Source organism: Vitis vinifera, chromosome 17, assembly GCF_030704535.1.
Source record: "Vitis vinifera cultivar Pinot Noir 40024 chromosome 17, ASM3070453v1".
In the NCBI taxonomy this organism is placed as follows: domain Eukaryota; kingdom Viridiplantae; phylum Streptophyta; class Magnoliopsida; order Vitales; family Vitaceae; genus Vitis; species Vitis vinifera.
The window spans coordinates 18,474,245-18,491,043 of record NC_081821.1 but is presented as its reverse complement, the minus strand read 5'-3'; the positions used below and the strand labels follow the sequence as shown (position 1 = coordinate 18,491,043).

Here is a 16,799-nt window from a genome sequence, read left to right as displayed (position 1 = left end):
TCATTTCATTTTGAGAATTTTTCCTTAATAACCATGGAAAGTAGAGTGAAAACTTTTAAAATTAAGCCAAAAAGTAACTAAATTAACAAATTAACCTAGCATTATTAACAAAACTTCCTTCCTCAACCCTCCCCCCAACCGAGATCAACATTGCCCTCAATGTGTCAAGAGCAATTGAAAATAAAAGGAGGAAGTGGTACCTCCTAAATGAAATAGAGCCTGAGTCGTATAGGAGAAACCACATGAGTCAAAAAAACAAAAGGATAATGAGTAGAGGAAATAGAAAAATGCTAAGTATAATAAAAAACATGATGTCTATATATTAATATGAGAAAGTACAATATGAGATATCATCAGGCAATACATCCAATCCCAGTTTATAAAGCATCAAAACAAGGACAAATCTCCACTAATATAATATATAAATACAATAAGATAAAGAGATGTCCTATGATCAAGTAGTGGGAGCCTCAGGTGGAGATGATGCATCCTCAAGCGTAGCTATGACTATGAGAGGCTCATCCTGAGGTAGTGGAATCCGGACCTCTACTGGTGTAGTGTCCTCAGCTGGAGCTATAGGCTTTGATGATGTGGGAAGGTTAGGCTGAGGCGGAAACAGGAGTCCCAGGTGCTGCTGAATCTGGCAGAGAATAGCAGTCTGCTGGTCCTGATGGGCACGCATCTCAACCATCTGTTGGAAGAGACCATAATGGGTGGTGGTGAGTGTCTGAAAGGTATGCACAACAGCGCAGAACTCCCAAGCCGATATGGTGATGGAAGGCTCGAATGTAGTAGGGGTGACTGGTGGAACCGTATGAGTCACAGAGGGAGCAGCAGAAGTAGCCTCAGGTGTGAGCATTGCTGGTGTAGTCTCTGTCGGGAGCTCGCCCTACTCTGGCTGTGGGGACACTAGAGGTGCTACCATGGAAGGGACTCCTGGAGGTGTAGAATAGCCTGCCAACTGATTCCATTTGTCAAGAGTAAATCGCTCTCGACAAAGATGGTGACACTCGAGACGAGGCTCAGTGGGAAAGCCCAAATACTCCAAGATCTGGCACAACAACCTCTGGAATAATAATAGAATGGTGTCGGCCCTCTAGAGTTTCTTTCTATGGACCTTCTCCTCAAAGTGGATGAGGGAAGCCATGATCAAGTGGTGCGGGCCAAAGTAGAAGCCCTCTGATATACGGAATAAAGTGTCCAAAATAGCTGCTCGCCTCTGTACTGAATGTTGTAGGGAAAAGAGGTTAGAGCGCAGCACCACATCTACAAGGAGCATCCCAGGTGGAAGCTCCTTCCGTAGAAGGATCGAATCTATGGAGGTCCCCCTAGATAAAATGTGGACCATGTCCCTCTGAGATACTGGGGACCAATGGCAGAAAGCAGATGGATCATCTGGCTCGAAAGGAATCTATAAAGCCTCTGCAATATGCCTAGCCTCGAGGACACTATGATGTCCATCAATGGTGAAGTGAATCACAGAAGGACTCGGGATGCCACAAGTAGTCATAGACTGGTAAAAGTCTAATGCTACTCTGGGATAAAAGAACTCACAAGGAGTCATGAGGTGCTCAAGGTGGTACCTCTGGAGTAGGTCGTAAGAGTCTCGGAGCTCAGGCTGGTGTCACATGGCCTCCTGATCAAAATATAGATCCGAGTAGAAGGGTCTTGCTCTGCAATCTGAGTTGCCCTCAATGGGCGGTGTTGTGAGCATCGAGCGTCTGATAATAGACTTCGGTGATAGGTCAAATGGAACCTCAGAATCTGCAAGAGGTTCAGAAGCTCTGGATGACTCACCTGGGCCTGAAGTCCTAGCCCTCTTAGCCGAAGGGCGTCGTACTGAACTCTCAGGGCGCGAAGTAGTCGTCCCTCGTGTAGTAGGTGGTCTCCTCGTCTCGTATCTACGCTAAGGAGTAGGAGAGGAAGGACCAGTGGCTGCTCCACCCTTGGAAGGTGGAATCCGCGGGGCATCCCCGGCTTGAGACAAAGAATTGCTAGGCACCTAAGCAAAGGAGGCTCTCTGCCTCATAGTACGTCTCGGTGAAGAGGCAGGAGGGGCTCATCGGGTCCGTGCCATGTCGAAAATGGAAGGCGAGCTTCGGGTCCATGCTCCAAGGGGGCGTGGTATCGAATCTTCGAAATGAGATGTGCGCGGGGCTCGGTATTGAATAGAGAGGGGTGAGGTCCTACGGTGGCAAAGGAAAATGAGGGATTCGCAGGGTGTGGGGTGTTTGCGAAATGGGGATTTTAGGGCTCGGGGGGTTTAAAAAAAAATGGCAGGTGACCTTTCATTTTCGCATAGCGACTCTTAGGTTTCGCACAACGTGCAAAATGGCATTAGGGGTGCGAAATGGTTTCGCAGACCCCTTAGGGTTTCGCATAGTGTGCGAAATGGTGTTGGGTGTGCAAAATTTTTCGCATGGTCTGCGAAAATTTCACAGAGTGTGCGAAATGAGTTCGCATGGCATTTTTATTTTCACTGAGTGTGCAAAATTGGTTCGCAAGGTCTACGAAATTTCGCATCCCATGCGAAATGATTCATTGATTTCACATGCCCTACGAAAATTTCACAAAGTGTGCAAATTGGCCCGATTTTTCCTTTGTTTGAAATCCCTCTGCAATTGATCATCAAAAACCTAAGTTAAATCAAACCAAAATAAAATTAAAATCAAAAAATAAAAAACAAAACAAGTAATAATATAGGAAAACTTTCAAATCAAAAATAAAATAAAATAAAAAGATATGGACTCGATTAGTCTTTAGAAAGACTAAGTCCATCAAAAAACTGGTCTTGTCAAGCTTGACGTGGATCAAGGGGGATGAATTCCTCCTTGTCGCGAGAAAAAGGCTCCACAAAGGGCTTGAGACGGTGGCCATTCAATTTGAAGCTCCCGGTGTTGTTGGAGTTGAGTAGTTCCACTACTCCATTTGAATGCACTTGGTGAATGGTAAATGGACCTATCCACCTTGATTTCAGCTTGCCCAGAAAGATGTGGAGCTTAGAGTCATAGAGCAAGACTCTTTGTCTCTTTTGAAAATCCTTGCGGGAAATCAACTGATCATGCCACCTCTTCAATTTCTCTTTTACAATTTTTGAATTGATGTAGGCATCATTTCTCAATTCCTCCATCTCATTGAGGTCTAAGAACCTCTTTAACCCAGCTCTGCTTAGATCCATGTTGAGCTTCTTGATTGCCCACCAAGCTTTGTATTCCAATTTCACAGGGAAATGGCATGCTTTGCCATAGACTAGGCGATAAGGAGACATCCCGAGAATGGTCTTGTAAGTTGTTCTATATGCCCATAGTGAATCAAGGAGCTTGATCGACCAATCTTTTCTGTTTGTGTTCACCACCTTCATCAATATGTTTTTAATCTCCCTATTTGCTAACTCAACTTGCCCACTAGTTTGAGGGTAGTAAGGTGTAGCTACCTTATGCTTCACCTCATACTTGGCTAGGAGAGTTTCAAAAGGTTTGTTGCAAAAATGAGTACCCTCATCACTAATTATGGCCTTGGGCACCCCAAATCTTGAGAAGATGTTCTCCTTGAGAACCTTGAGAACCACTCTATGGTCATTGTGCTTGTATGGGACTACCTCAACCCATTTAGAAACATAATCTACCCCCACCAAGATGTTCGAGTAGCCAAAAGACATAGGGAATGGTCCCATGAAGTCAATGCCCCAAACATCAAAAAGATCAACTATCAAAATAGGGTTCAAAGGCATCATGTTCCTACATGTTAACTTCCCAAGCCTCTGGCATCGATCACAACTCTTGCATATGGTGTGGGCATCTTTGAAAAGTGATGGCCAACAGAAACCCAATTGCAAGATCCTCATGGCTATCTTCTGAGAAGCAAAGTGGCCTCCACATGCATTTTCATGGCAATGACTGAGGATCCTCTGTTGCTCTTCTTCAGGAACGCACTTCCTTATTATCTGATCTGCACAATACTTGAATAGAAATGGTTCCTCCCAATAGTAGGCATGAATTTTTGCAAAAAAATGCTTCTTATCTTGTGCTTTCCACTCACTTGGAACTTCAATTGTGACCAAGTAGTTAGCAATGTGCGCGTACCAAGGGGCAACTTCCACCAACACGAGAGATTCCTCTGGAAAATCGTCATTAATGGGCATTCCATTGGAATTATGTGCGATAGCTAGCTTTGAAAGGTGGTATGCTACCACATTCTCCACTCATTTCTTGTCTTTGATCTGGAGATTGAACTCTTGAAGCAAAAGAATCCATCTAATCAGCCCTGCTTAGCATCTTGCTTAGTCAACAGATACTTCAAAGTAGAGTGATCAGTGAAAACCACGATGAAAGACCCCACCAAGTAAGCACGAAACTTATCCAAGGCAAAAACTACAGCTAACAATTCTTTCTTGGTGGTTGTGTAGTTTCTTTTAGCCTCATTCAATGTCTTGCTCGCATAGTAGATCACATAGGGTTTTCCATCTTCTCTTTGCCCAAGAACAACTCCTATAGCAAAGTCACTGGCATCACACATTACCTCAAAGGGCAGTTGCTAGTTGGGAGCCCTCACTATTGGTACGGTTGTCAGAAATAGCTCCAAATCTTCAAAACTCCTTTGGCATCTATCATCCCATATGAATTTAGCATCCTTCACTAATAGTTCACACAGAGGTCTTGCAAGCTTAGAGAAATCCTTGATAAACCTCCTATAGAACCCTGCATGGCCAAGGAATTGCCTTACTCCTTTGACATTTGTTGGAGATGGTAACTTAACAATGAGTTCAACCTTTGCTTTGTCAACTTCAATGCCTTCCTTGGAGATGATGTGCCCAAGGACAATCCCTTGTTGTACCATGAAATGGCACTTCTTCCTGTTAAGCACTGAGTCTTCCTCAATGCATCGATTCAGAATAGCTTCTAAGTTGACCAAGCATTCATCAAATGCACTTCCATATATGGTGATATCATCCATAAAGACTTCCATTATACGCTCCACCATATCACTGAAAATGCTTAACATGCATCTTTGGAAAGTTACGGATGCATTGCATAAGCCGAAAGGCATTCTCCTGTATGCATAGGTTCCAAATGGGCATGTGAAAGTGGGCTTCTCCTGGTCTTCAACATCAATTTCTATCTGAAAGTACCCAGAGTAGCCATCCAAGAAACAATAAAAAGAATGCCTAGAGTCCCTCTTAAGATCCTGATCAATAAAGGGCAACGGGAAATGGTCCTTCCTTGTCATCGCATTCAACTTCCTGTAATCGATACACACCCTCCAACCTGTAGTGAGGCGTGTAGAGACATCTTCTCCCTTATCATTTTGCACCATCGTGATCCCAGACTTCTTTGGCACAACTTGAGTAGGACTCACCCATGAGCTATCTGATATGGGGTAAATAATACCGGCCTGAAGTAGCTTAAGAACTTCAGCTCGCACCACCTCTTGCATGTGAGGGTTCAACCTTCTCTAAGGTTGATGAACTGGCTTATCTTCATCCTCCATGTAAATATGATGGGTGCATACTAAAAGGTTGATCTCTTTCAGATCAGAAATTTATCACCTTATTGCCTTCTTACATCGTCTAAGGACTTCAAGTAGACAATCCTCCTGATGAATGGTAAGAGCTGAAGATATAACAACAGGGCACTGCTTATCTTCTTCCAAGTATGCATACTTCAACTCTGTGGGTAGTGGCTTAAGAATAAGCTTTGGGGGCTCCTCCTTAACAGCTCTTTGCGTCTCCTCCTCATTGAAAAAGGGTAGAATCTTTTCTCTCCTCCTCCAAGGAAGCAGGGTAACAAGCAAATCTGAGGGTTCAGGTAACCCTTCATCAAGATCCCCAAAGCTCTCAACCAAATCCTCCTGCATTCTCTGATCACAATGCTCCTCCACTAAAGTGTCAATCATGCACACTTCCTTTAGGCCTTCTTCTTCTTCCGGATGGATATGCTTCTTGTACAAATGGAAGATGTTAAGCTCTAATGTCATGTTGCCAAACGTGAGTTGCATGACTCCATTCCTATAATTGATGATCACATTTGATGTAGCTAAGAATGGTCTTCCAAGTATGATAGGAACATAATTAGTTCCTTTGACAACTGGATCTGTATCAAGAACAACAAAATCCACTAGATAGTAGAATTTGTCAACTTGAACCAAGACATCTTCGATCATCCCTTTTAGAATCTTCACTGATCTATCTGCCAGAGATAGAGTGATGGATGTTGGCTTCAACTCTCCAAGTCCCAATTGCTTGTAGACAGAGTAGGGTAGCAAATTCACACTTGCTCCCAAGTCCAGCAAAGCTTTCTCCACACAACAAGTCCCTCCAATACTCACTGAGATGGTAGGGCAGCCCGAATCTTTGTACTTCAGTGGAGACTTGCACTGTATGATGGCACTCACTTGCTCAGTCAAGAAGGCTTTCTTGTTCACAATCAACCCTCTCTTTATAGTGCACAAGTCCTTCAAGAATTTTGCATATGTCGGCACTTGTTTGATCATGTCTAGCAAAGGGATATTGACCTTCACTTGCCTGAACACTTCAAAATTTTCTGATGTATTATTGGTTCCCTTTTTGCCATGCAAAGCTTGGGGGAAAGGTGGAGGCATGTGTTTCTTCATCATATCTTCCTTGATCACTATCCTCTCGGGTTCTTCATCCACACTAGAATCATGGTCATCTTTCTTTGTACTTTTCCCTTTTCTCTTTCCTTTAATTTCTTCACTCTTTTCTTTTTCTGCTACACTCTCTTCATCATGCTTTGGCTTGGATGTGGGCTGATCAAACTCTTTACCACTCCTCAAGGTGATAACTGCTTTGACTTTCCTCACCTTTGAAGATTCTCCCTCTTGAGCCTCCACGTCATGGATACCCTTAGGGTTTTGATGAGGTTGAGAAGGAAACTTTTCTTTTTCTTGCATTGTGTTGAGGTTGGTAAGCCTTGAGATTGCGTATTGGACATTGTCTATCTTTTGAGACAGATCATTTTGCATCCCATCAATCCTTTTGTTCAATGTATTCTCCACACTGTCAATTCTCTTATTCAGTTGAACATTGATGGACTTTTGATCTCCTACAAAGTCTCCCACAACCTTGCTAAGGTTCACAACAGCTTGTTTAATATTCAAGGCTTGCTGAGGTGCTTGAGCAGGTTGTGTGTACTGAGGTGGCTTTGGTTTCCAAGAGAAATTTGGATGGTTCCTCCAATTCGAATTGTAGGTGTTGCCATATGAAGCATTGTTATTGGGCTTGAATTGACCAATAACATTTGCTTGATCACCAAACATCTCTCTCACTGCTGGAATTGTAGGACTCCTCCACCAAGTGCTCATAAGATTGAAAAATGGAACAACGCATAGCTTGCACTGGTGTCTCATAAATGGCTTGCACTTCTTGTACCTTCTTCATTTCTAGCTCTTCCAATCTTCTTGCCATAGCTGCAACCTTTACTTTCATGTCAATGTCTTCATTCAAAACATACATCCCACCCTTAGCATTAGGTTGAGACTTCATTCTTCCCACCTCTCTAGCATTTGGTTCATCCCATCCTCTTGAAACTTCAGCCACATAACTCAAAAAGTCCATGGCTTCCTCCGGATTCTTATTCATTAAGTCTCCTCCTCACATAGTTTCTAGGAGTTGCTTCATTGAAGAAGACATGTGTCAAATCCATGGTGAGGACAAGCATTAATAGCTTCCATGTACCTTTCCCAACACTCATAGAATTTCTCATTCTCTTTAGCTGAGAAGTAAGAAATTTGCCTTTTCAAACCATTGGTCCTATGAGTAAGGAAGAACTTCTCGAGAAACTCGGCTTGCAAATCAGGCCAAGTTCGGATACTCCTTGGCCTTAGAGAATTGAGCCAAACCTTGGCCTTATCCTTCAAAGTAAAAGGAAATGGCTTGAGCCTCATCAAGTCAATTGAAGCTCCTCTTTCTTGGAATGTATTACAAACCTCCTCGAATTCCTTAATATGCGAGTAGGGATTCTCACTTTCCATGCCATGGAAAGTAGGTAGGAGTGGCACAATGGGAGGTCTGATTACTAGCTGCTCAGTGGGAGGCACTATGCATGACGGTGCACTCATACAAGGTGGATGCATGCGGTCCCTCATGGATCGGTATGCGTTGAAATTATCCTCTTGACCATGTTGGCTATTTTGATCTCAGGTGGAACATCCATGATGTTCAAGCACACTTCCAACTCAGTTTCTCAAGGAGTTTCAATCTTCACAAATCTTCCCTTAATATCTCTTATCCAATAGGGCATGCACAACTAAAAATTATTGAAACAAAAACACAGAAAATAGAAGAAATACAATACTAGGTAAAAGTTAAGGTTAGTTAAAAACTAACTAAAAGATAATCTAAAATATAGACAAAGAAAAAGAATTAGTAAAAGAAAAATAACCAAACTTGTGATGAAGATCACAAGTATTCACCAAAAGTCATGTCAATGTACTTTGGCACCATCCCCGGTAACGGCGCCATTTGGTTCGTCCCCGGCAGCGGCGCCATTTGGTTCGTCCCCGGCAGCGGCGCCATTTGATTCATCCCCATTGCAGTCATGCCATTTGATTCTGGCTCAGACGGGTGTTATCAACAAACTTTATAAAACCTAAATCACCTCACACTAGGGTAGCATAGCTAACATAGTATAGTGGCTCTAGGATCATCCACAAGGATGGGTTTTCATCATACAATTGACGTTAGTGAAGGAAATAAAATGGTGTTTTTCCTTATAAAAATTAGATTTTAAAGAAAATGGAATTGTGGTTGCAAAGAGTGATATTTAGTTAAGCAAAAATAATAAGTGTAGTTAACTAAAAAGGTCTCTTGGAGCTTTAGGTCACTAGGATCTAGTTCCTTAGGCAAAGAGGGAGATTCAGGATCTTCTCCTCGCATTGGGGATAATAACATAAAAGATGGTTATCTCTCGAACCGGTTTTATATTTAGCAATTAAGATTTGATCCAAAGGGTTCATGAAAAATTATAGTTGCTTCCCATTAATGGCTTCAAATACTAAAGACTCCCAACTTGACCCACCTTCCAATGGCTCGTAAATGATAACTAATAGACATCCATGGATCTAGCAATAAGCATCCATAGAATCTAAAAAGCTTACCAAGTATTGGCCATTCAAGGTGTTTTTAAGGGATTTAAAGCTAAATGATTCATGCCCAGCTGGTGTACTTTGATTCAGTCCTCAGACGGGAGTTATCAACAAAAATTTATAAGCCTATTTCACCATATACTAGGATAGTATAGCTAGCATAGTATAGTGGCTATAGGATCGTTCACTGGGATGGGTTTTCATTTCACACTTGATATTAGTTTAAAGAATTGGTTTGGTGCTTTTTCTTTTCTAAGTTAGCTTTAAAAGAAAACATAAACTTTGGTTTGAAAAGGTTGGTTTTAAGCTAACCAAAAATAGTAATTGATTTTTAATTACAAAGAAAATGGTCTCTTGGATTCTCAGGTCACTAGGTTCAGGCTTCTTATTCAAAAGTGGAGATTTTGGATCTTTGCTCGTATTAGGGATTTAACCTATAGTTATCCTCCCAACCGGTGTGTTACAGTTGCTTCCCATTAATGGTTTCAATGCTAATTCCCTCTCACTGATGCATCTTGCAATGGCTCGTGCCTCTCACCTAGCATTTGCCATTCAAGGTGATCCTTAACCTTAGATTACCCTTCACAAGCTCGCAAGAAATAACTAATGGATGTCTCCTTAAAGTCCAAAAGCTTACCAAGTGTTGGCTATTCTAGAAAATCCCACCTTTAAACCACCTACCAAAGGCTCGCAAGAGATAAACTAGTGTAACTCAATGGACGGAGTCCATTTGCCTTACCAAGTGTTGGCCCAAGTGATTTTAAGGCGTTTTAAGTTAACTAAAAATATAAAAAACCATTAACGGGTCACAACTTCCTCTTCATTAAAAATTGAAACAAGAAAAACTCCCACTTGTGTAGTCGGGTCCCTTACCTAGCTCCCTTCCATCCAAGAGACAAAAAGTCTAGCCACTCATCCTCTGAGAAAACATCTTCAGAGGTTGTTTGGCTAGAATGAAAAATACAATCAAAATGAGTAGGTAAGATAGAGCAAAGCTCTGTATATTTCTTACTAAAACATGTACAAGTGATCCCCACTCCAATGTCTTCCCCTCCTCGAAGAGACGAGAGATATCAGATATATGAGAGATGTCTGAGATAGATGAAAGATAGATATTACAAGGAGATATCTTAGGATATATAAAGAGAGATATTTTCAACCTCTTAATTAGATATCCTAAATATCTTAAAAGATCTTCAACTGATTACAAGGAGAGAATTGATAATTACACCAAATATCTTAAGGTAAAAATCTAATAGAGTTGGTGTAAAATATCTAACTATTACATTTTCGCATTGAAGAAAGGTGATGCGAAAAATTTCGCATTGAAGAAAGGTGATGCGAAAAATTTCGCATCGGAGAAAGTCAGTGCGAAAATTTTCGCATTGGGAAAGTGTGCTGAGAAAATTTTCGCATTAGGAAAAGTCAGTGCGAAAATTTTCGCATCAGGGAATGTCAATGCGAAAATTTTCGCATCAGGAAATGTCAATGTGAAATTCCTTTTCAGCTTTGCGCAGTTGCCTTCAATTGGCCATAACTTCTTCGTTTCAGCTCCAAATTGTACACCGTTTGAAGCGTTGAACTCCTGACTTCCCGAGATTCAAAATGATATATAGTATCTAGACAATAGACTCCAAAAAGTGCTCCAAATTTTCTTTGAAACTGCTGTCCTTTGAATTTCGCCTAGCATGTGAAGATTTCGCATCACCATGCAAAATTGCTTCATGATGGATTTCTTTCTCTGATCCTCTTTCTTGCATCTCTTTATTGGCTTGGAAGCTCATTCCCAAGGGTTGCACAAAGTTCTCCCTCACTCTTGGCTTGCTTCAATGATCAAAAAGCTACCAAAAACACCAAAACTAGCCAAAAATTAGAAACATTTGTAAGGGCCCTTAACATGCCAATTGAGTTAAAAGGTATTAATTACTACTCAAAAGTGTTTAAAAGAGTTTATAACAAGCTATAAAAGAGTACTTTTTGAGTAATAATCACTAAACCTTAGAATAAAAACCATTAATGGTTAACAACTACTTTCATTTAAAGCAAGGACAACTCCCATCTTTGCATTCGGGTCCTTCACCTAGCTTCCATCACTCCAAGAAACGTAAAACCTAGCCACTCATCCCCTGAGAAATCATCCTTAGAGGTTGTTTGGCTAGAAAGAATAGTGAAAACAAAATGAGAAGGAAAGGCAGAGCAAAAGCTCTGTATATTTTACTACGGGAATTTACAAGTGTTCAATGAAAAACATCATATATATCTTTCTCCCTCTCTCTCCCCTTATATATATGCTACCTAAAAGATATATAAAAAGATATAAAAGAAAATATCTAGGTTGGTTATAAGGAGAAACTAGGAAATTACACAAAATATCTGAAGATAAAAATCTAACGGAGTCGGTGCACAGGACGATTTCGCATACCATGAAAAATTTGGCATGGTGTGTGAAATCCTTTGGCTGCCTCAAGTGGTTTCGCATGGTGTGCGAAATTTCGCACAGCCATGCGAAAATGCTGGTTGTTGGATTTCTTCCTCTGGTTTTCTTCCTTGTATTTCTGATTGGCTTGGCAAAGGGCTATGAAGTGCTCCAAAGATTGGATTCTTTATGTATTTGAGCTTTAACTTGCATTGCCATGAGTTTCACCAAATTCTCCCTCATTCTTGGCTTGTTTCAATAATCAAATAGCTACCAACAACATCAAAATTTGCCAAAAAACTGATTAGTAACCCTTGCTAGGTTCCTTAATGTGCCAATTGGGTTAAAAAGTATTAACTACTACTCAAAAGTATTTAAAACGGTTAATTTCAAGCTATAAAAGAGTACTTTTTTAGTAGTAATCAAGCATGACTCACCTTTTATGCAACCACAAGGTCCAACAATAAGCTTTTACTCACTTAGAAGATATGATGTTAATCTTTTGTAGTTTATCTAATCAAATCAAAATAGTAGAGACTCGATATCATGTTTATCGATCAAAATATGGAAATAAAACCATCTTGAAGCATTTAAGATCATTATGAGCCAATCTAACTCTTATAAAAAAAGAACAAGCATGTCACTTACATGAACTTAACAATTATGTTAGAAAAAAAAAGGCAAAGACAAAGAACCAAGACAAATAGAGCACCACCACAAGGACTCTTCAGAACTTGAGAAGACACCTAGGAGTCAAAGATATGCATGAAGGAAGTCCTAGAAAAGTTCTAGAGGTAGTAAAAAAATAAGTCTATAAACCTATAGGGCTCCTAAGTGAGTTAAACCAAGAAATGTCTAAAGGTTTAGTAGGAGTATTAGCAATTTGACCCTCTATAGGGAAAAACTCTAATGAAACAACCTTGTCTTCTACCAAGTCTTGAATGAAGTGATGTCTAATGTCCACATGTTTTGATCTAGAATGAAAAACATGGTTCTTTAACCTATCAACAACATTGGCATCACTAAATTTCCTCCCCTTATCAATCCTAACATTTCCAATGGAATGCTCATTTTCATTTTGAAACAATTTATGTTGCAATAAGAGATCAACACATGCAATATTAGAACTTCCACACAAAAGAGAAGAGGATGAAAGAGATTTTTGACTAACAGCATAGCAATTGTCATAAGTTCTCAAGCCAATCATCACACATGCACCATTCAAGTCAAACACCTTGCATAAATTTTGTGAAAATTGGACATTGAACTCATTCTCACATATTTGGCTTATGCTTAGTAGGTTAGGCTTTAAACCTTCCACATATAAGACCTCTTCAAGATTAGGAATGTTAGGGACACAAATGGTACCTTTGCCTTTCACTCTAGCCATATTATCATCTCTAAATGTCACATCTCCTCTATCAAATTCAATGAACCTAGTGAAGAATGATTTATTACTTGCCATATGATGTGAACAACCATTATCAAGATACCATGAATGTGATTCACTAGCTCTAAGTGTTGTATGGACAACAAGACAGCTCATTCTTTTTCACCCAAATTTGTTTGATATTTGAGACTTTTGTCTTTTCATTCAAAGGGCTTCCTTTCAACTCACCATTATGAGGGATCTTTAAGCTCTTCTTTGACACTCTTATTCTTACTCAACAACCTATTCTTCAAAGTATGACATTCATTCATTAAGTTGGTCAACTTCCTTTGAAAATTACAAAACAATCTTGCATAACATCTATCAAAAGTGTGTCCCATTTTTCCACAATGAGTGCAGTGAAACTTGATTTGAGAATGAGTTTTCTTAGGAAATTCTTCTTCACAAGGCTTAACAAAAATTGTTTTACCACTACTTGGAGTAGCATTTCCTTCAACAAATCCTAAGATTCTTTTATCAAAAGATTTATGCCCTGAATTGATCAACTCATTTAGTCTCTTAAAGCTAGGATGTGATTCTTCCTTCCTAAGACTTAACTCATCCTTGAACATTTGATTTTCACTCTTCAACACATTGTTTTTTTTCTTCACATCCAAACGTTCATTTTAAAGAAATGCAATTGTATCAAGAAAACCCTTCTTTTCTCTCTTTAAAACATCAAACTCATTGGTTAAAATCTTTTTAGAAACCTTCCACTTGACTTATTCTTGTTTAAGGCTCAAGTACTCCTTATACAAAGTTTCATATGTTGTGTCAAAACTCATGTCATCATCATTAGAGTCACCTAACTCACTTGAAGCTTCTCTTAAGAGAGATTCCTCATTGACACTTGCAGCAAATGCTATGAAATTAGTGTATTCATTACATTCATTTGATTCATTTTCACTTGTTCGATTAGACTTGGAGTCACTCCAAGTAACTTGCATAACCTTTTTATTATTTTTATTTGAGGGACATTCAAATGCATAATGACCCTTTCCCCCACATTTAAATCTCTTCGAAAGAGATCTTAAATTTTTTTCTAACCACCTTAGAGTTAGAGATGGGTTCACCTAGATTGAAGTTAGAATTCACTATATCCATCAATTTTGCATGAAATTCTCCAAAAGTTTCATGATCATCCATCCTAATGTTCTCAAACCCAGATGTCAACATTTGAAGCTTTGACACTTTTACGATATTAGTTCCTTCATGAGTCACTTGGAGGATATCCCAAGCTTCCTTAGTCGAAGTACATGTTGCAATCCTATGGAATTCATCCATGCTAATAGCATTGAAAATGGAATACATGGCTCTAACATTATTTTCACTAGCTTCATTTTCACTTCTATCCCATTCCAATTTAGGCTTGACAACATTTGTTGGTCTACCTTCTCTATCTAACACCTTAGGTGAAGACCAACCAAATTCAATGGCGTTCCAAACTTTTTCACTTTGCATTTTGAGAAAATATTGCATTCTCACTTTCAAATGAGAATGATTTTCACCAGTTAAGAATGTTGGTCTCCCAATGGAAGCTCCCTCTTGATAAGGTTCCATGATTAAGATTCAAGGACCGAAAATGGTTTTTACTATAAAAACCCGTTCTAATACCAATTGAAAATGAATCTCAATGATGGACTACACTTAGAGAGGGATGAATAGGTGTTTTTGAACAATTTTAAAAAGGTCTCCTAATACACCTTATCTAACCTTAGAATTATTCACAACTTTCTTTTCTCTTTAACTGTTTTCCAATACAAAGTAAAGATCACATGCAACCATGAATGCAACAACACTCCCCAATACAATTCCAATGCAAGTCACATGCAAATGCATCAACACTCTCCAAAATACAAAATAAGATCAATTCTTCAATAACTCAAATTTCCATTTCTACATAATATCTTTACCAATAATAAGCACAAAAAAATTTAGAATAACCTAGCAAGAAAACACATATATCATCCCATTGTTCTTCTATTCAACTTAAAACCACAAGCATTAAATAAAACAAATAAAAAATAAAAAAGATTGAAAATAAATCAAAGAGAAGAGTGAGAGAGAGCAATTGTGACATCAAAATTCATGTGAAAAACCTTCGAAAAGATCAAAAACCACAAGCCTACAACTGATCGAAAATTTCCACTATGAAGAACAAACATTAAATACAAGGTTTTATGTAGCTTAAACCTACCAATCCTTCCTGAACCACTTGACTAACACCTTTCACTTTTAACTTCTCACCTTTTTCTTCTAGAGCACACTTGGAGTATACACCAAGATCGATCTCAGTCTCTTCTTGAATCCACACAAGAAGAAAAATGGGTTTTTCCCAAACCCAATAGTTTCAAAATTAAGAGATGAATGAATAGGAAGAATCAACTCTTTTTTTTTTTTTTTTCTCAAGAAAATCCATTGAAAACAATTTGGAAAACAAGTAGAAAGACGGATTTTCTTGGCAACCAAACACCCCAAAATAGGAAAGGAGAAGATAATTGTTGTGCCTCTCTATTCATCAAGAAGCAAATTTTGGGGGTTTTAAATGAAAGAAACCTTATATCTAATGGTTGAAATTAAATCAATAAAGTGTAACCTGGATCAATCCTGGAATAGGGCATTTTGAACACTTAAAAAAAAAAAAAAAAAAAGGCTTCCCAAGCCTTCCTAACTCCTTAAAAAAATATTTCAAGTAAAACAACATTTAAATAATAAGGTTGATTCAATTCCATCCAACTTCAACCTCAACCGCATACCTTGGTCTTTTAGCAAATTTAATGTCTTGATCTTTATTAGGCAAGTAGTCTGAAGAAGGATTTGGAAAAACCAAGTTAGGAGACACTTAGGAATTTTTGTCTAAAATTGTCAACCTAACTAACACTCACATGGTTGATGAGAAAGTGAGTGTTTACATCTCAATTAATGAATAACCAAACAAATTGATTTCAATCTTGTTTTTTTTTTTTTTTTTTTGTAGATTTGATTGATGAAAGGATAAACCCTTTGTTGAGTTTTCAAGAAAAGTGGATTATATGTTGAACATGGTGCAATTTTTTATTTTTTTTTACTGATTTAATTTCTTTTTTTCTATATAGGATAAAATATTGAAATAGGAAATGTGAGTGAGAAATTCATTTCATTTACCATTCATTACCGTATTTGGTTTAATTATTAGAAATAAATACAAGAATCAAATTTCATTATCATGGAAATCTCGTTAAGATTTGGATTCTTTTTCTTGCAAGCAATATTGTAATTCACCTTGGTTCTCACTCCAGTCATTGCCTTCCAAACACTTCCTAAAATCAAAATAAGAATGATTTTCAAACTTAAATCCTAACTTTAACCAACGTACAAACATTCAAGCTCGTTTGGTATAATTCTCATAAAAGCACTTTTACCCTATAATGTTAAAACAAATTATTCTTATTATTTGGATATGAACTAAAAATTTATTATAATAGTGTTTTTGATACTTGAATATATAACAAAAATATGATTTTAAGAGCCCATTTGATAGTGATTCTAAGAAATGTTTCCAATCTTTCAAACACTTCAAAAAATTTTATCATTTAACTATTAAAAAGACTAAAAATGTTTCCTTAAATCATTGTCAAACACACTCTCAAAAATTAGTAACTCATTTGAGGGTAAGAAATATTTTTGCATATATGCACAAATTGGTCGATAATATTATAATATGATGAATCAACCTAAGACGACTTACTAATGGGATGCCCTAAGACATTACAAAATCTCGCTTTAGCCCACGATCCAATCATAGGAATAATTGGAACTATAGTATTGAACTTCTTGATAGTATTATCTATTATAAATGCATTTTCTAGCATT

General features: G+C 38.4%; 1 protein-coding gene across 1 annotated transcript; it reads right to left on the bottom strand.

Moving 5' to 3' along the window:
• Positions 1-6,067: 6,067 nt before the first annotated feature.
• LOC100259837 (uncharacterized) lies at positions 6,068-6,981 on the bottom strand. Its single transcript, XM_059733998.1, has 3 exons — positions 6,714-6,981; positions 6,230-6,614; positions 6,068-6,089 (listed from the first exon to the last, which is right to left on the bottom strand). Exons 1-3 carry the CDS (start codon positions 6,979-6,981, stop codon positions 6,068-6,070), a joined length of 675 nt encoding a protein of 224 aa, XP_059589981.1.
• Positions 6,982-16,799: the final 9,818 nt, after the last annotated feature.